We start from the raw sequence: 20503 nt of genomic DNA, 5'->3' as shown, positions 1-20503 counted from the left end.
CTGAAATCTTCTTTGTTTTGGTTTAGGCAAATTGTGCTTTAATTCAGCCATAATGGCTCTCAGTCATTCATGAAATGCAGTAATTTCCCCAAATGTTACTTGATCCCACTGTTGCACTAACACGCGTGGAATTTGTGTATTCCTAAAGATTCTGCTGCTTTCATCTTCCATCTTTTAGGAAGCTGAGCACACTTTATTGTGTGTTGACTTCATTGACTGTTTTTTCTTGATTGGCTATAAATATGACTAGTAACATTTCTGGGTATATAGAAATGATAAAAGTGCATCAAAAGTGTTTTGGAGTCAAACAACAAAATGACACAACATCAGACTCTGAAATGCATATTTTCCGTCTTCACTCCTAACCAACCAAAAAATCCTCATCAAAACCACTCAAATAAAGCTTCAGCTTCTTGTAAAGATGGGTAAGTGCCCTTCAGAGCAGGATACAGGTAGTTTGTACTAATGAGGCCTCCAGTGAGCCACCAGACATAGGAATCTAAAAACTATTAGCTCAAGCATCCAAACAGATTTCAGCTTCTGGATGAAAGTTCTCGACAGAAATGACTGCAAAGCTAACCAGACCCCAAAGCCACAAAGGATTTTATAACTTAGAACCAAACCTTTGTGCTGCCCCTAGAAACTATAAGGAACCAGGAAAGTCCTTTACAAAACATAGTTATATACACTGCAGGTGTGACGCAGCTTTAAATAAAAACAGCAGCTACCTTTACATTATGTGACGTTCCAAATTAGTCTTTAAGCATATTATAAGATTACGAGTGCAGTCCAGCCGGGGACAGGCACAAAATCAACAGCAGTGAGGCCTGTGGCTGAGAACTGTCAGCATTGTAAATACCCATATTCACCATAGCTGTCACTGTGACAAAGGGAAAAAAACATGGAAATATTTAACAGATTAAATAAGAGCTACCACACAGAGCTGGATACTATCCAGTGTCCAGACGAGACACCACAGAAGAAAATCCAACAGTCTGTGGACAACTATGGAACAAATTCTTCATACGTGAATTTTCTTCCTATCCCTCATGTGTGAGAAGGTGACTTACCCCCTGCATGAAGTTCATAAAACCCAATTATGGAAGAGAAAATTATTTTTTAAAAAAATAAAATCCATTAAGCAAAATATTAAGGACCTTGTAGAAATAAGCACAAATGTTACTTTTCTCATTATTCACATAAACGTTCTCATCCTCTTCACTTCCAAATTATCTAATGACACTAGATGTCACATGCTTATTAGCACCATAGAAACAGATATTCATTTTAAAAGATTTAAATGCGTTGTCTTTGTCTATCATTTGCCTGCCATTTAGTGATACATGGCAAGCAAGATTTACAGTATCGGTTTCATTCCTTGTTTTACACCCATCAGTTGTGTTGCTTCCCCCTCGCCCTTCGATAAACAAGGTCATCTTTCAGTCTCCTGTCACACAGAAGTCCTTTCTCTAAGTATTTTCATCCGTTTTTAGACATCTGATTTAGCTGGCTGAATTGCCTGGCTGGACTCCCAAGCCTCTTTCGCAGCCAGGGGAGAAAAGCTAATGGGAGTCTAATTAAAATGCTCCGGCGTGCCCAGTGGAGGACTACCTCCTCCCCACTGCCTGCACAGTGCTTCCTGCAAGGCAAGTCTTCGCATTTCCAGGCACCAGCTCAAAGCCACCAGAGCCTCACAGGGCAACACGTTGGGTGAATAAACTCTCCTGGTTCAAATTTGGGCAAAACATTTTTGAAGAGTAATTCTGTCCTGGCGTACTTGATCCAGCTTAGGTATTGCCTATGCTGCTGCAGCTGACCTGAAGCCCATGGGATCCTACCACCCTGTCAGCATGGGGATGGACAGATGGCCGTGCTCCCACACCTGGGGGCCACCGTTGTGCCACCAAGAGCTGCAGCAGCACTAGGGACAGACAGCCTGCACAGGTGCAGTGCGGTGGCATTAGTCACCTAAAACTGGATTGCGTGGGTGTACTCCAAAATGGCCCTCATCTGAAAACGTGTCCAGGACAACACCATGCTTCACAAAAAGGGTATCATTTAATAATACTAAATTAATTTTTATATATTTTAACGCAGTTTGTTTCTTCTGTCTTCAGTGTACTTCTCCAGCATCACAGGCAGCTCCACGAGAACTTCACCTGATGTGTTTCTGAAGTAGCCATCCTTGCTCTAGAACTTACCAACTATTTTCCGAGGAACTAAAGTTATCCCTTCTCCTATGGACCATCTTGCAACTTTCAACAGTAAATTTTATCTGCAACTGAGTATATTTTACTTGCAATTCTGGTGTAGTCACCACCTTAGTTTTCATTAAGTTCCTCACAGCCTGCTCTTGGTTTTGCTAAATAGCTTGGTATCACAAATTCCCACGGCCTCACCAATTTTTCCTGCAATCCCCAAGTATAATGAACACAGCAATGCTGTTTCAGAAACAAAACTCATCTGTGCTTTGTATGATTTAACATATTAACATGTGATTACTTTTCTTCATTTCTACAAAGCTGTAACTAAGATGGAGTAATGTTTAATGGTAACACTAAGACAAGGACATTTGAAATTGAGTTAGTAGATCCTGGTAACTCCTGGGCTTCTCTTAGCTTTTCTATTACCCTAATGCTGTATGAACCTCTTCAATACTACACTGTTCCTTACTTTGCAGTGCAGATAGTTATGAGTGATGAATACACACTCTTTTTTAAAATTTTTTTTCAAATAGAGCCCCATTTCAATGCATTCTATGCCAGGACAGACTGCTATTTCGTAATACCTTAGTCTATGCATCTACTGAAGGAAGGGGAAGGAAGAAAGGGGAAAAAAGGGGAAGGAAGGAACACTGCAGTTCCACCTGTAACTGACCACTAGACAGATCAAGAGGAGAAAAAACCCCTCATAATGGCATTCTGTCCTCTCCTGGAATGTTTATTCCAGACGGGCGCCCCGGGCCCCGCGCCCCAGGCTACGAGCGCACCTTTGCATTTTATTTCTCCCGTCGGAACGCCGCTCCGTTCCCTCAGCTCCGCCTCACGAAGCCCGGCCCCGCCGCCGCCGGCACGACGACACTCGCCCGGCCGGGGTCGGGGTCGGGGTCGGGGTTGGGGTTGGGGTCGGGGTCGGGGCCGGCTCCCTGCCATTGCCGCCACCCCAACCCACGCCCTGCATTAAAGCTCCCCCGCTGCCATAGTCCCTTCCCGCCCTTCCTCTTCCGACCGCCCCGTCCCCGGCGGAACGGCGCTGAGGCGGGGCGCTAACGGCCGCCACCCGCTGGCGACGAAGGGCTGCTCCGGCCGTGGTGGCGCCGCCTCGGTCCCGGTAGGCGGCGCTGCGCGGCTGCCGCCATCGCCGCTCCCCGCAGCTCGGCGGCTGCTCGGGGCCGAGCAGGGCCGGGGCGCCTGCGGCGCGGCTTCCCGAGCGCGGCGAAAGGGTTGGGCCGAGGCGGAGGCGGCGGGCGCCGGGTCTCGGCGGCGCCATGGGGAAGCGGGACAACCGGGTGGTGAGTAACGCGGGCAGCCCGGCGGGGAGGCAGCGGCCGGGGGCGGGGAGGGGGGACAGGCCGGTGCTGGGATCCGCCACAGCCGCGGTGGCGGCACCTTCGGGTGGGCCCCGCCGGGGAAGCCGTGGGGAGTTGGGCGCTGCCTTAGCCCAGGCAGCCGCACTGCTGCGGCGGCCTAGGCCGGCCCGGCCGGCCCGCTCCCATGCTCGGCCGCCGAAGAGGGAAGGGAGGGGGGGAGAGGCGGGAGAGGGAGAGAGGCGGGCGGGCGGGCAGGCAGGCAGACAGGGGCCACCTCCCCTCAGCGAGGGAGAAGAGGGGCCTGCGGCGCGGCGGGCGGGAGGCACTGGAGGGGCGGCGGGTTACACGGCGTCGGGAGCGAGGGGGGACGGTGTCTGGCCGATCTCGGGGTCCCCTGCCGCCAGACAACAAAGGAGGGCTGTGCCCTGCCGAGCCCGGCCGGGGTGGGTGGCCCGGGGGGAACGGGGCCTGGGCGGCCGGCGGGCCCCGGGTGTCCCTCAGGGAGGGCGGGTACCTGCCCGCGGCCGCCCGGCGGTACCTCGCATTGCCTTGTCAAATCCGGCAGCTGCCGGGAGGGATGCCCGCTTTGCGATCTGCTGAGCGAAGGCGATTAAGATGCTGGCCTGGTCCTTTACAAAAATAAAATGCTCGCGGTGGGAGTTGCAGCGTTCGCTGAAGTCGCTCTGGTCGTCACGAGAGCTGTATTTCCTTAAACTTGGCCTTCGGCTGCACCTGGGCCTTTTGAAGTTCAGCGTTACGCAGGGCTCTGCTGACCTCGGGAGCCAGCAGTCAGAAGGCCAAAAATGCGCTTTTCTACACCTGATTGAAGAGCCTAATTTTACACTGTTAGCACTTTTGTCCCTCCTCGTATTTTTCTTTAAACTTTTTCATACCAGGTAGCCATTCACCTTACGCTTATGTTTCATTTAGGCATTGTAAAGTTAATGAGTTTTATGATTAAAGACAAGTCATAAGACTTTTTTTTTTTTCTCCTTTTTTTGTCTCTTTCTAATATATACTATGAGTTTGTACTCAGGGCCCTTCTGGGAAGTCTCTTTGCTTACCTTGGCGGAATAATATGTAATAGACATGAGGACATATACAAATAGATAGCTAAGTATCTTTGACTGCTTTATTACTGCATCAAAATAATGGAGTCTACTGAGAAAGAGTTGACAATGTTAGACTACAGGACACGGCCTATGCTTAAAATGTATTGCCCTCTTGTAATGTTTTTGGGTGTACTTGGGTGTCTCATTATTTATTCTTAATTTTCTTTTAATGGGACAGTTGGGATGCACCTACCAATGCCAGCAAATCTTTAGATTCCTATATAAGGTTAATTATGCCATGATGGCAGCTAGTAAAGACAAGTTATAATATAGGACCCTTTGCATCTCTTCTGTGATCGTAGAGCTTTCCACCTGTTACTTCTTTCCCGTGTCCCTTCTTAAATACACCATCATTTTGACTATTTGGAGATGGAAAATAAATTTGGGTTTTTTTTCACATCTGCAGGATACTTGCAAGGCAATAATAGTTTGTATTGCTTGCCCAGAGAACCCTAGCTGACTGAAAGTGCCTTATGCTTTTCATGAGCATGAAAGCTATACAACAAATACCTTCTAATAACTGCTTGAGCAAACTGCCAAAAGAAGAAAATGAATGTGCAGACAAGCACTTCCTTTATTGAGAGTGTATTTCTGTGCTCTCTCTGGCTAGTGACATGCAGTTTGGCAAAGCAGTGTAAATACTTCTAAGAAATGTTTATTGGTGAAGTAATTCTTCATAAATAAACCTGCTTGAAATTATAAGAATGTGTTTTAAGATATGAATTTCCTAATCGTGGAATATAGAGCAGTATTCAGTCATTATGTGCTTGCAGCCAGAAATTTAAAGAAAGCCACTGAGGGGAAGAAGCTTCCTAGCTAGTTTTGTGGGGTCAGTTTGAGGAAGTGGAAAACAACGCTTGACAGTTGTAGCTTCTGCTGCAGATAGAGAGTTTTGTTGGGGGGTGGTGGGATGTTCATTTTGGGTTAGCTCAGGTAAGAAAGCTAATTTAAGAGCAGCAAAAAACCCTTGGTTTTAGGAATAATAATTATGTAAGAAGCTAGAGCTTTCAGATATAAATTCTTGAATGGTAACTAAAAAGAGTTGATTTGCTTTGTCCACTGGAGTAAGCCAGGTCGTGAATTATGTTTCTGTTGTCTTCTGTAGTGGATCTAGTACGTTTCAATTACCTTTGTTTAGTGAAAACAGTGTTCATATACTGCCTTCTTGCGTTGCTCCTTTTTCACTCAAAGCTGAATTAAAATCCAGAGTTTTTACTCTTTTTTTTTTTTTTTTTTGTAGATTTGTAATACAACAAAATGCTAGGGTTAATAAGGTGAATACATATCTTTAAGTGCTATAACTATTAGAGTGCATACATCCACCTGGCTACAGAAGAAGATGCCAAGCTGAGATTAAACTAGTTTAAACCGGTGTACCTCAATGTTAATTGCCCATGTTAGTTAGCATTTTTTTGTGAATTAACAATATCAACAAAACAAAGCCCCAAGAAATGCCAGCAAATGTCACCCTTAGAGTTCCAATGTCAACTTGAGTCAAAAAATGGTCCACTTGAAAGAGTCCTCTGGTTGTTTCAATGTGGTCCAGCTGATGGACCGTGAGCCAAATTCAGTGTGGAGAGTGCTTCCCTCTGACCCACTGCCCATTCCCAGGCAGAACCCAGAGTCCCTCTTCCAGGACTAGATGTAGCCCCAAGAGCTGAAGGCCACCAGCCTCCTCACGGTCCAGCCCAGAAACCCAGCATTGCTGTGGCCACTGCTTCTGAGGTGGGGGAACAGGAGGCAGCAGCTGCTGATTCTGACAGCTTTCACAAATGGTCACTTGCTCTGTATGGTGGTTTCGGAATGCTTACTTTATGGCCTGATAAAAAGCAGTGTCAGACATGTAAGAGCTACACATATGTTCGAATCTTTACTTTGAATCTACAAAATGTTGTTCTCTTAAAAAACTATCTCAGATTTGGCAACTAGTCCAACAGCTAGTCACTGTTTTGACTATTTGATTGGTTTTTTTCCTCATTTCCAAACTGTGGACAGTAAGAACAGTGTGTGTTATGTTTTGCAAAAGTAAATTGTGAAGCGTTGGGATGACATAGTGATAAAAGCCCATGAGGTAAGGGGGTATGTATACCTCCCTTTCACATGAGCAAAATACTATTGGCATAATTCATTGGGGCTGTTTAGCCTGGAGAAGAGAAGGCTCTGGGGAGATCTTATTGCGGCCTTCCAGTACATAAAGGGGGCCTACAGGAGAGCTGGGGAAGGACTTTTTACTAGGGCATGTACTGATAGGACGAGGGGGAATGGCTTAAAACTGGAAGAGGGCAGGTTTAGATTAAACATTAGGAAGACATTTTGCACTTTGAGGGTGGTAAGGCACTGGACCAGGTTGCCCAGAGAGGTTGTTGAGGCTCCATCCCTGGAGTTGTTCAAGGCCAGGCTGGACGTGGTCTTAGGCAACCTGGTCTAGCGGGAGGTGTCCCTGCCTCTGGCAGGGGGGTTGGAACTCGATGATCTTCAAGGTCCTTTCCAACCTAAACCATTCTACGATTCTATAAAAAATATATTGAGTAACTGTTTGCTAGATGAGAGTTTTTCCATTTATTGCTGAGGTGGATTATGGATTCCAAGTTTTAAATTCACCTTTTATAACCTATTGCCTTTTTAGAGTGACTAGGAAGAGGATGCATGGGTTTGACAGATGGAATACCTCATAACATTGGGGGGGGGTATTTTTTTTTCCTCCTTAAAATAGTCCTAAGTCACAGAATTTTCATGGATAATTGTAGCAGAGCACCACTGCTTGTTTGTTTTGGTGTTACAGCAAGAAACTTTATGCAAAATTTGTTGAATCTACTATCATCAATTTTGAGCACAACTTTAAAGGCATAAGATCAGTTGTCCCAGAGAGTAAGAACTGAAATTTAATTAAATTTTCCATATCCCAAGGAAGAATATTTCAGTAGTCATGATACTGTACTCAGTTTGCAAAAACCATTGCTCAGGGAGGGGAATTATTGTAAGGAACATAGTCTCTTTGTGGATGAGTTCTTTCTGCCGCACTATAACTGAAATTGAAAGCACTTACCTGAGTTTTTCTGCCAAACTGAATCAACTTGGTTTAGTTAAATATTTTATATTTTTAGACACAAGTCAGAATTCTTCTTTCAGTGACTGAGAAAAGGTTTCTGTGAAGAACAAAAAGGACAGATTTTGGTATCAATGCACAACTGATGAATTTTGTATTTCTTTTTGTTATTTCGTATTTAAGGCTTATATGAATCCCATAGCTATGGCCAGAGCACGAGGTCCTGCCCAAAATTCAGGACCAACAATACAAGACTACTTGAACAGGCCAAGACCAACATGGTAAGTGGCAACACTTGTCTGCCCTTCCAACTTTCTGAGTAACAGATTTGTTCCCTCTTACTAAGATGGCACTGTTACCTTCCTCCTCCTCAGAATACCCATTAACACATTTTGAAAGATTCCTTGTCTCTGTGAATTCAGTCTCATCTTTTTAAAACAATAGGGTTTCATTTTGAAATACGTAATTCTCATTTGTCTTTAAATATTTTGGCAACTTTCTCAGAAGAGGAAAATGTTGGACATGTTACTTCTTTCACAAATCCTAATACCTAAAGCCTGCAGATTTATTTAATTGTTAAACAAAGTAATCTCTAGAAAAACATTTTGCTGGTATATTCTTAGAACGCAGTTTACCCTACCTAATAAAATCATCACTTTGAGATATTATCAACAACTTACTTCACGTTCAGTCCATTTTGCCTCCTCTCATAAGACTTTAGAGAACAATTTACCTAATTGCAAAGTTAGCTTTAGATCTTTCAGAGGGATTTAGCTACCATACTTAAGTTATTAGGGTTAGGTTACCATATGTATAACATCTAAGATACTTTCATTCTTCTTTCTGTTGGAAGTTCAGCCAAAGCTAAACTTCAAACAACCCTGCAGAAAGTTAGATGCTGAAGAAGGTATTTTTAATTGTAAAAATTGTGATCTGTCATCCTTTTTATGTAGGGAAGAAGTGAAAGAGCAACTAGAAAAGAAAAAGAAAGGATCCAGGGCTTTGGCTGAGTTTGAAGAAAAGATGAACGAGGTTGGTAATGTTATTAGTATGTTAATGCTTGATTCTTCTTATCTTATATGCTACTTTTCTTCCGTTATCATTAACAGCACCAAGTAGCCATAAGATTTCACTTCACTCAAGCTTTTAGTGAGTAAATGTTTTGTTTCGTTTGTATTTGATGTTAAGGTTACCTTGTAACCGATGAAGAGCTACGCTATATAAAAAGTTTTGAAAATTGCTGCTGAATAATACTTGAACTTTTCATAAATGTAGATGTAGTTATAAAAATGCATATGTTTATATTAATAAATGAAACTCATGCATTTTCCAGTATGATAAACTAAAGTCTGTTGTGCTAATCTTCACTTGTCTAAGGTCACACAATCCAAATATATTTGAAAGCGGTGTATTACTGGAAACAAACGTCTTTGGCAAGGAATGTACATCTACTATTGGTACAAGAGAAGGCACAAAGAATGATCTTTGATATACCAATAGGACTATAAAGCACTTCTTTCTCATTCCAAGCTGGTTATGTTCCGTGCTGGTTCCCTACTATAAATGCAGCTGTTCTGGTGCTTGCATTCCGTACCTACTGGAGATCAGTATGGTACAAGTTTCACACATAACTCCTGTTGTATACATAAGAAGAAATTAGTATATGATTAATTTAACTGTTCCTTGTTGCATTGTGGTATATTGGGATAAGCTCCAAGCAGTAGTCTTCATCATTGTGTACGAGTTTCTGGTTGAAGTAGATTATGCTCCTCCTCTGTTACTGGAAGGGCGCAGTACCTCTGCTCTTGCTGTACGTTTTTGCCTAAGAAGTTATACCAGTATTTGGACAGTTGTGGGGTGCTATTCTGAAAGGATTGTTGTTCTGTGAGTTTTAGCCTGGTGAGTTGTGTTTAGTATTTTATGGTGTTCCTTTCCTGCTTTTGTCTTTGCTTTAGTATGAAGTAATTGAAGCTGGCATGGGTAGAAGATAACAGCCTTTCACTATGGCAAAAGGGTAGGAAGGGATGCAGGGAATCATGAAATGGCCATGAGTTCTTCCTAAAGCTCCTAAGAACAAATCTCTGAATGGTTGAAAAGATTACAAGTCTCTGAATGAGGTGCTGTCTTTCCTATTTTACTGACAGATGTTGTGCTTTTTTTGCGTAAGACATAACACTAGCACGGTCTTAAAATAATTTATAGAGAACACCTTCCTAATGAAGCACAGGCTGTTGTTAGAGACCTGTCAGGTAGCTCTAGGTAGCTGGTGTATCAGAGTACACAACCCGCTGCAATACTGCGTAGATGCTTCCTTGGCCCATGGAAACACGTTATGCACAGCACTGTATCCTGCCTGATCTGCCATGTCCCTCAGCAGCACTGTTCAGCTCATTTACAGTATGCTGACTTAGGGATCTGTGTATCGTACTGCATTGCACAGGTATAATCTCACTTAATTCCTGGTATCTCTGTCCCTTTAGCACAATAGGTGGGTTATCATTGCTTTGCTGATACAATACCAATACAGCTTCAATGTGAGGAAAGGGAAGGTCAAATAATACTAATAAAGCAGGGATCACATGATGTGTCTGGCACAGGAAGCAGAAATAGCGCAGATTGAAGCTTGCAGCCTTTCAGTCTGGTGGGAGCGGGTTGGATGTTTCAGAGCTTTTGAAGGGGGGGATTTTAGGTAGACCTAGAAAGCTTGTGAGGGTCTGAAAAGGAGGAATGAGAGGAGACTTTTATCTGTGCAGTGTGCTTGGCCTAACAAAAACAAGAGCGTTTCTATGAAGTTGTTTATAATATTTAATACATTGTTGACACCGACAAGGCCCAGAACAGACACTAGAGACACTCTGTCGTGGTTTAGGCTGAAGAAGGGCCAGGAGAATTTGTCTTGAAATTTTGCTTCAGGTGATTTTAAAACTATGCCAAAATAGCAAATTTTCTGGGAGGGTGCCCTGGCTTTCTAAAGTGCACTAGCAAGGGCACTGTGATACAAAACCAGAAATATCATAATTGGTGACCTTCAAGTTAAATGACAGCCTCTTAGATCCAAACGACTTGACCATTAAGATGTGAGCTAACGTAATATTTCGTTTAATATTAATCATCTGTAAAATCAAATGCATTATAGCCTTGTTTAACATTATATGTTGTTTATTTTCTGTGGGTTTTGTGAAAACTATTAATGTGAGGTAGAGGACAAGATTTTGAAAAAGGTCTCTTAAAGATGTTTGGAAATTATGCTGATGTCACTGTTTCTGTTTGGTTTTGTTTTCAGAACTGGAGGAAAGAACTGGAAAAACACAGGGAGAAATTACTGGGTGGAAACGAGAGTTCCTCCAAAAAGAAGGAGGTAAGTTATTTTCAATTTCATACAATCTGTGTTTGGAACTGGATTTATCATCAATGCTGCCAATAAAGAATGTTGTAAATACCTTTTAAAAGCAAAGTACATAAACCTAAATGCACAACAGAAGAACATGATGCCAAAGTAATATTTGTTTTATTCTGTTTTTAAGAAAAAGAAAAAAGAAAAGAAGAAATCTAATAGGGTGAGCAAAATTTTCATTTTTCTGAGGTTTTTTTTTGGTTTGAGGTTGTTCCTATTTGTCATTTAAGTTGTCTTGGAAACAATATAGCTGTAACTTTGAATTTAGCTGTTAAATTGACTGATTTTTATTTGAGAGAGGGGGCTTACATTCTGCGCAAGGAGAGTTGTACTTCTGCTTAAGCGGAGGAAAAGAGCATTAAATATATATTATTAAATGAAAAATATTAGAAGTCACTTTTTACAGTTTTATTTAAGAAAATCAGTCTAAGACCAGCTTCTCGGAAGTAAAATTTCATTGATAATACTTTGCAAATGAAGAGATTTTAAAGGAAGTGTTTGGATGGACTTTTGACTATTTGTCAGACAAAATGCTGCATCTCACAAGCTTCACTTTTTGTTGTGTTTGGTCAAGTTGTCTTCATCTTCCTCTTCTTCATCAAGCTCTGATTCTTCCAGCAGTTCATCTGATTCAGAAGATGAGGTAAGAACTAACTTACTGGAATCTAACATGTTTTGTTCATGAGGCTTATTTAACAAAAATTTTGGTAATATATTTTAGAATATTGTTTGAGAGCTTGGTTTGCATAAAACTATTTAATTCTTATGCATTTGGTACATGTAATAAAGTTGTGGATTTTAGATATGTATCTGTTCAAGAATTTCTTTATGAACAGTATAAATTTTGAGTGGCTGGCTTGTAAACAGGATCTTTTTCTGTTTTAACATTCAATTGCATGCTTTTTCAGTAGAATCCCCTATCTAATGATGAAAATACAGACATACCATTTTTACTTTTTAGCAAAAATCTTTGTTACAGATAATCAGATTCTACAGCACACATCTAAATAATAAACAGAATCTAGAGAACGTGGATTTTTCACCAGTTTACATTTTTTCAATGCAGGAGAGTTATGAAGGTCCTCCACTAAAAGAATCAATTTTAGTATACGTTATTCCTCAAGAGAACATGATAACATGTAGGAATTCCCTATTCTTTACATTTAATGTAAGTCAGTCATTCTAGTGAGAATAAATTCAAGGGTGTGTTTTTCTTTTTTCCTACAATATTTTTGGGTAGGATAAAAAGCAAGGGAAGAAAAGAAGGAAAAAGAAGTATCGTTCCTCACGGAGATCTTCAACAAGCTCAACTTCTGAATCAGAGTCAGACAGCAAGGTAAATATGCAGATGTGTTACCCTTGGCAAGTCTTCTTGATCTGTGTTATAAAGACACAAACATTTCTGACTTTTGTATATAGATATCATTTTATTTTCCCAGTTTAAAGCCATGCATTCTTATTGTAGCTGAGCTGCACTCAGATGCTATCTTCCAGATGCATCTGGAAGATGCATCTACCTCCATGCACCTGGATGATGCATCTGGAAGATGCATCTACCTCCACTGGCCCCAACACCTGGCAGAAATAATTTGATCCTTAGATGAACATGCTTTGTTCCAGCAATTTCTAGCTATTTTTCTGAGTTCAGGCACAAGCAGCTTTTTTGCTGCTCAAATGTTTAGTTTTAATACTACATTAACAGTTAAAAAAAAATGAAATGTTCTGTGAAATTCTTGTAAATATGCTATTTAATTGAACACCATCTGTGAAAATACAGACATTGCCGGGTACCAGTGGCGAGAATATTGCCTTTCTAAATATCTGTGGACTGAGTATTTTCCCATTGGAGAACTAAACCTTTCCTAAATGCATATTAAATTGAGGGTGTCTTTTCTTCCTTTTCTGAAAGTAGAGCAGTGTACATACACAGGCTTACTGAATGAACAAAAAAAAGTGGAGAAGATACATGAGGCATTTTGTTCTGTTGCATTAGCATTTTTCTGTGTTACAGCAGATAGTAACTGTACTTCTTGTCTAAGCATTAATAATGCAGCGAGTTGTTAAGATTCTCTTTGTAGACTTTATCACAGGCTTTCACCGGAATACCTAATTCAGTATGTTATAAATTGTGATGAATCACTGTACACCTATGAATTTGTGCTAATGGGAGTTTGAAAACATTTGCTACATAAAGGGACAGAGAGATACCCTTACTGCTGAAACTGGAAGGCACAAAACTCCATGGAAATATCTGCTTAACCCCTACGTGTTCAGCGGAGTCAGGCATGGATAGAGAATAAAGACTCCAGACTATTAGATGTTAGACATATGTTGTATGTGGTTACCTGATTCCAAGCAGACCTTTTCACTCTGCTGGTTCAGAAAATTAGCAGCTGCATCAAAATTATGGCTTTCTCATATTTTTCCTGTTAACTGCAAGGTAGAAAGAACAACTTGGAAGAACGAGCTTCAATAGACAGAAAAAGACAATGGGTCAGACAGCTTTGGGGATTTCTATCTTTTTTCCTGAAATAATTTTGTCATGGTTTATCTTTTTCTTTCTATTTAGGACAGCACAAAAAAGAAAAGGTCAAAGGAAGATTATGAAAAAGAGAAGGTATTCTTACTCTTGAAATACTTATATCAGAACTGCATTTCACATATATAATGGACCTCTCTTTTTTTTTCTTGTCCTTTTTTTTTTTTTTTAAATACTGAATGCCTTTATTTACATCTATAGAAATTTTCTGTCCAAAATTAATCAGAAGGTACTCAGTACCCACAATTTGAGGTAGACTTTCAGTCTAGTCTGTTTTAGTAATTGTTGTTAGTGGAAACTGCTGGATCTGTTCTTGTTATGAAGGTAAATGAAAAAAGTATCTAATTTGCTGTAGTAGATCAGCTGCATTCTAGTATTCTGGGGTTTATCTTGAGCAGTCACGTTGAGCTAAAAGTATGTCTGCTGATATTTCAGTGGCATGCCTGGTAGGATACTGGCTTGTTGCTGTAAATTAAAGAACAACAAGCAGAGGATATATTTATCTAAATGTAGTCATAATTCTAGATATTGTACTTATGATGGCTTTGTAAAATTCCAGAGAAAAATGTATTAGCTTACAAAAAATTACCTTATTCTGTCTCTTCTCTGAGCATGAAAACCCTCTCTCCTTCACACCACCTCACCATTTTGTACATGCATCTGAGGACTTCCTTCCTTCCGTTATGTTTAATGCAAATAATCCGGTTCACTTAAATTTTAGTTATTTTTACCTGATGTGTAAAGTAACAATGCTTTGAAGAGTCTACCCTAGTCTTTCTGTCCAGTTACGTTTTTTACCACATTGGCCTGTACTACTCCAGTCAACAGCATTGAATTTGATGTACAAATTCTCCATTGTGCAAGGCAAATGTGTTGATTTCCCCCCCTCCCCCCCCCCTTGGTCCAGCTTCCATTTCAGAGTTTCCATTTCCCACCAACTCCTTTTACCTTTGAGTAGCTTCTCTTCAAAGACCAAATGCCTACATAGCCCTTTAGTCTTGGTTAAGCTGTGATGCTATTTCCACACATTTTCTGAAAGCAAAGGGCATTTGAGGACTAGAGGTCTTCCCCTGACTGAAAATGCCCTATCTCTCAAGTGGGCTGCATCACGCGTGCTTTTCACAGGTACTTTTGGGAAAGGCTTGAGGTACCTATAATAGACAGTTGAGATGTGTGATCCCACCTCGCAAAAAGATGATTAGCAAGATTTTTTTTTTTCAGTTTCTGGCCTCAGAAATTGAATGGAAGAAAGTAGCTTCTGTCTTAGGAACACCTTGCCTGGTCCAGAGCAGAGGGAGTGGGGTGGGGGGAAACAGTTCATCAGAGAAATCTCATGCAGCATCAGAAATTAAAAAAATAAGTAATTAAAAAAAAACCCTGTCCTTTACATATACTGAGATTATATATGAAATGTTGAAGTGCAGCTGGCAGGGACAGCTTGTCCTGGTTGGACACAAATATAGAGGGAGCTTTTTCTTTTAATTTCATCAACAAAGCAAGAGTCTGATGCTGCAGTGCTTGTATGTGCATATTGAGACATCTCCATTTACTCAGTAGTATTTAAAAATGGTGAAACATTTTATTTTCAAATGCTTACTCCATGTGTTATTATTTAAAATAAGAGACTACGCTGTTGTATTATTCTTCTCACTGTATCTGTATCTTGGTTGCTGTATCTTGGTAACGAGAAAGGAATATACAGAAAAAGATTGTTTCCACTTAAAGCATTTTAACAGTTGGTAGGATAATTTGTTGATTATGAGTAATTAGTTTAATGTCAACAATATTTAAAAATATTTCACAACTTAGAAATAATATTTCAATCTAAGTTTAAGCAGAAGTTTTATAAAATTTGAAAGGCCTGACTTTACTCATGAGTATATTACTTTGTGTAGGAAGGCAAAAATCACCACAGGAAAAGGAAGAAAGCCAGTCGTGCTGATGGACCTTTATCATCAGAATCCTTATCAGAATCAGATCAGACAGAGGAGGTCAGTGTGAAACCTCAATTTCAGATTTCATAATGCTTTTAGCTTACTGATTCACATGAGTGAATGAATGAACTAGCTTAGACTTAATATATAGTTGAAACTGTTCTGCGTTGTACAGTCAAGTGCAGCACATTCAAAGTTGTTTGTATTTTTCTCTTTAATAAAACCTTTCAGTAAGAATTGTTTAGTACAGCTCCTATCACCTACAAGTCACTTTGAATTAATTTTCTTGAAAATTTTCAACTTTTTATGGATATATTAGAGTTCAGTGACTAAGTGATTGGTGCGGTATCCTTCACAAGATTTCTCTGAGATGTTTGTGAATAGATTGGCAGATTTCAAGATGGCTAAAGCTTTTTTGCTCCCTTTTCCTGTGAATTATAAAACTTTGTACATAATAATCTTATCCTCATCCTTGTGTATATCTAATTTGAGGATTTGTACTCTTGTAGGATTGCAAAATATGGGAAGGTTCCACTGTGTTGCCGTTTTTCATTAAGAATTTTTACCATATTACTAGCTTAGTAATTTTACCTTTATATCTCTGCTGTTTCTTGTTCTGCTGTACTAAAGTGTGTTCACAAATCAGATATTTATAGGGTAATGTGTATTCTAGAATATGACACACATAAGCAGTGTTTCTTCATGGGTTATTGTTCAGTAACAATACCCATGATACCACTGTTGTGCTATCATTCATTTATATGCAATAAAAGCTCAAACTTTTATTTAAAACAGCACTTGCGCAGCTGTTCTCCCATTACATTCAATTTAAATTATTTTTTTTTTTAGGTGCAAGCGAAAAAGAAGAAAAACAATGAGGAAAAAGAGAAAACAGCAAGTATCCTTTTTTACTCATACTGTAGTTTTAGGATATCAATACTCTGTACTTGGTTAATTTCCAGTTTCCAATTTTTCAGTAATACACGTTTTGTATGAAAAGTCTACTGTCACGTGAATCTAAATTAACAATTTCACTATTTACCTTCTGAAGTCACTTTTTCAATTGTTGAATTTAAAGGAAGAATTTGTCACTATTTTGTCTATATAGATATCTATGATTTGAGATTTATAGAAGCTTAATGCTTATTGTAGCACGTATTTTACTCTGTATCAACCTACTAGAACTACTAACACCTGTATAGTATTGGGTAGGATCGCAGTTTGCCACACAGACATTATTGCTGTTCCTTTGTTAGTGTTGTGTATAATTCTTCCTTGGTAAATCCCCTCTACCAGACCATGAAAAGGGCCTTGGGATATAACTGCTGCAACATCTATACTAATATATTTTTTTCCCCCCAACCAAATAAAAAGCTGTCAGCAACCTGTTACTTCTCTCAGTGTTGTTGATTTATTTCTGTTGGTGAAAGTGAGAGGAAGGTTCAGCAGTGATTTATATAGAACCCAGATTCATCACAGGTACCTGAGGCTCCTCTGTTCGGAGCATAGTGGTTTTGAGATCCAAAGTGCCCACTCAAGATGTCTGTGTATCTTTCTGTCTCCTCTATCAGCAAGTGTTCCTGATTAGTCATCTCAGTTGTCTAGATGAGTTAGGGCAAAAGGAAGGCTTAGATTAGTCACCTAAAAATGCAAGCATAGGAGTATCGGTGATACTCAATACACATTTTGCATGGAACTTGTTTCTTTTTCATAATCATATAAGCGATTTTCCATAAAATTTCTAGTCACTGATAGTGGAGTTTTTTCTTAGAAGAATTGTGTGTATACGTAGTATGTATAAAACAAAGCTTTTATACTAAGATTGTTTTGTGTACATAATGTTACACCTATTAAAGAATTCCAGTTTGAATTTTGCTCTTAAAAAGACAAGATTGTATCTCTTAGCTTCTGTATTACAGTGATCAGGATAATAACTTCAGGACTGAATCCAATAGTGTTAATAAAGTTAATAAACAACTGAGATCCTAATTGTTTTATTTTAAACAAGGTGCAAGCGCTGGAGATTCTAGCCAAGTGTAGTTGAACTATTTAATTTTGCACAGTAAATATAAACGCTTACTTTAAAATCTGTAAACATCCTAGTTATTCCCACCTAATAAGATGTCACTGCTTGTCAAAGCACTTCCTTAGTACTTTCTCAGACACCTATAGAGCACTGAAAATCATTTAAAAGCTTAGGAAATGTAATAGTGACAGCAATGAGAGGTGTGAAATAGCCAGACCATGAGGGAGATAAATTGAAGACTGCTTATAATATTGCAAATTACTGGGTAAAATACGAATTTTCCTTTTGTAATTTCTCAATAGGCTTTTATAGAAATCTCTTGTGAAATGTCTTTGTAAAGATATCCTTTCCATGCTCTCATTTTTGCATTTGCAGAATTTAATAGATGGCAGTCTTCTCATACAATAACTTCCATTTAATTTTATCTTTTTTTTTTTTTTTTAGGATAAAACAAAAAAGAGGAAGAAGCACAAGAAACATGGTAAAAAGAAGAAAAAGAAGATTGCTGGTTCAAATTCAGATTCGGAATAATATTTAAAAAAAAAAAAAAAAAACAAAACAAAACACAAGACTATCAACAGAAGTGCAATGACTAAAGGAAACTTAAACTGTGAAATGACAGCAACCTTTACCAAACTGCATGAGTTTTCCTGTGTTTTAGAAATATTCCCAACCTTTCAGTAGCCAGCCAGATACAGCTGTGCTGGGAAAGACCATTGTTATTGCCTGCTGCTTAATACATGAGGTACAACTTTTATAAAATTCCAGTAAGCAGTGTTAGATGTTTGAAACAATATGAGATGGTAGTCCAGCTGAGGTGTAAAATATTGGAAAGTAAGAGTTAAACTTTTTAGATAGTAAAGGTAGTCTTTTAAAGCATTAGTAATAGTCTTTATTTGTAAATCAGGACAAATAAAATCCCAAGTGCATCCTGCAGGTTGATATTATACACCAGCTTGTAATATTTTATGTCTGCTAATGGCATTTACAAAATAGGAAATTAATGATAACATTTAAAATGCTGCCTTTGTAGAAATGTTTATCATCTGCCCCATTACCGTCTTCATGCTTATGAGAAAGGGAATGCTACCATTTTGGCTAACTGAACAGGGTGCCTTTGCCTTTGATTCTTGCAAATCTCTGCTATTTTTAATCCGTGCAGCATCTCTGATTCTAGGGAAGCCAGAACTATTGTCCACAGGCTTTTTCTGAATAAGCAGTTCTGGGCTTCTAAGCATGTGCTTCTGCATTAAGCAAGAGCAATGACATTTTGCAGTATAACTGACATTCAAAACCTGAAGATTTTTACCTCTGAAATAGCGATAGATCTTTGCTAGTAAATACGCGTATTTCATTTAATGTAATTCTGGTTTAGTTGAACACTTCTTGCAAACACTGGTAGCTTTCTTTGTGTTACCTTTAGAATTGTTTTGCATGATTTGTACCATTTTTAAATTAACAAAATGCAGGTAATCATTTGTTGTAACCAGTTCTATGAATTATGTTCCACATGCAGAGTTTCATGTATGTATTTAGTTATTCTTATAGTTAAGTTCATTGCTGTGTTTAAGTGCACACTTGCTGAAGATATTTAGCATGTAAAAAGCAGGGTTTTGATACCTTAACAGCTTCATATTGAAGCTGATTTTACTCTAAGCAAGTTCAGTGGCAGACCTGTTACGTGATGTGTCTTGTTAGATAAAAAAAACTACTGCCAGAATCTCATTAAAGATACTGTTTAAACAGTTTGTATTTATATTTTTGTACTTGAGGGCTACAGAGTGTTGACCTAAATCATAATGCTGTTTTACTTTAAATTAGTTGCTTTACAAATTGAAAAAAAGCTTAGCTTTTATAAATTAAATGTGCACACAAGAAAACACAAGCAACCGTTCAATTTTAATTTTTACGTGAAATTCTCATTATATCTTCCATTTAAGTACCCATTGCTGGGCCTCCCGTGAGCCTTTAACAACTGCTCGTCCATCCTGAGTGGTCAACAACTCTAGACTGTACTCTTGATCGACCCCCTTTTTCATTGCATGGGTGCTAACTTAGAACTTACCTCTGTTGCATACTGATGTTCCAAATATTGTATTGCCAAGAATTTCAAGACCTTTAAGACCTTATTAGTCTGCAAACCATAACTAAAAACTGGGATAGAAAGATGATTTCATATTGCCATTCTGCAGAGAAACTGACTTTTCAAGTTAAGTTCTTTGGGGGGGGGGAAACAACCACTGAGTTGCAGTAATATCCCTCTTAGAATAAAATATTTGATCAAAATATTCTTACTGTTGGGCTTGATGTTGCCGATTCTAGATGCTGTTTTGTCAGTGAGGTTAAAATAAAGGCAAGATACAGTGAACATTAGGGATTTGGTTTGGGGTTTGTGTTTGGTTTTGTTGGGATTATTTTCTTTTTAAGTTGTGTTGCAGTTTTGATAAAAGAACTTGTAATGAACCATGGCATAAATGCTCTGTCCTGTGTGATACCTTGTTTGATTTTTACACAACTACCTGCAATGGAAAGAAATAAAAATGGAAATGAAAGCCCCAGTCTTCCAAATACGTAAGCCAGTATGTCATTTTAATTGTCTGAACACAGCTATTTGTGCAAGTCACCCGCCTGCTTCACGTGCTGCCGTTGTGCTTTGGAAGTGGTTTAGCTGCTCTGAGTGCTTACGGGCTTTGACAGTTCACAGCAAAGCTGCTTTAATACCCCCAGTGAAATGTTTCTGTTTTCAATAGGTGAACAAATACATTGCTTCTCTTCTTGCATCCTCTTTTTCCTGAGGGAAGCAACCAGCATTTTCCCTGGGTGTGCAGGCCCAGATCCTGGCGATGGGGGATTCAGGCAGCACCAGGCAACCTGCAGACGCCAAAACCCACGTTTAGACAGTGGGACAAAGCCAAAACCGAGC

General features: G+C 39.5%; 1 protein-coding gene across 2 annotated transcripts; it reads left to right on the top strand.

The window, feature by feature from the left end:
* The first annotated feature begins 3362 nt into the window (after positions 1-3362).
* FAM133B (family with sequence similarity 133 member B) lies at positions 3363-20060 on the top strand. 2 transcript variants are annotated; one of them, XM_082499004.1, is made up of 11 exons: positions 3363-3511; positions 7871-7968; positions 8641-8719; positions 10971-11045; positions 11212-11244; positions 11656-11724; positions 12322-12417; positions 13651-13698; positions 15516-15611; positions 16404-16448; positions 18025-20060. In XM_082499004.1, exons 1-11 carry the CDS (start codon positions 3488-3490, stop codon positions 18109-18111), a joined length of 750 nt encoding a protein of 249 aa, XP_082355130.1. In that variant the 5' UTR covers positions 3363-3487; the 3' UTR covers positions 18112-20060. The 2 variants fall into 2 exon arrangements, with proteins under 2 accessions (XP_082355130.1, XP_082355131.1); XM_082499005.1 differs by having other exon boundaries at positions 16404-16452; positions 18025-18144.
* Positions 20061-20503: the final 443 nt, after the last annotated feature.

Source organism: Vanellus vanellus (assembly GCF_965231255.1).
Source record: "Vanellus vanellus genome assembly, chromosome: 2".
Taxonomy (NCBI): domain Eukaryota; kingdom Metazoa; phylum Chordata; class Aves; order Charadriiformes; family Charadriidae; genus Vanellus; species Vanellus vanellus.
Note: the sequence above shows the minus strand (reverse complement) of the source record. Positions and strands in the feature narration are given on the sequence as shown.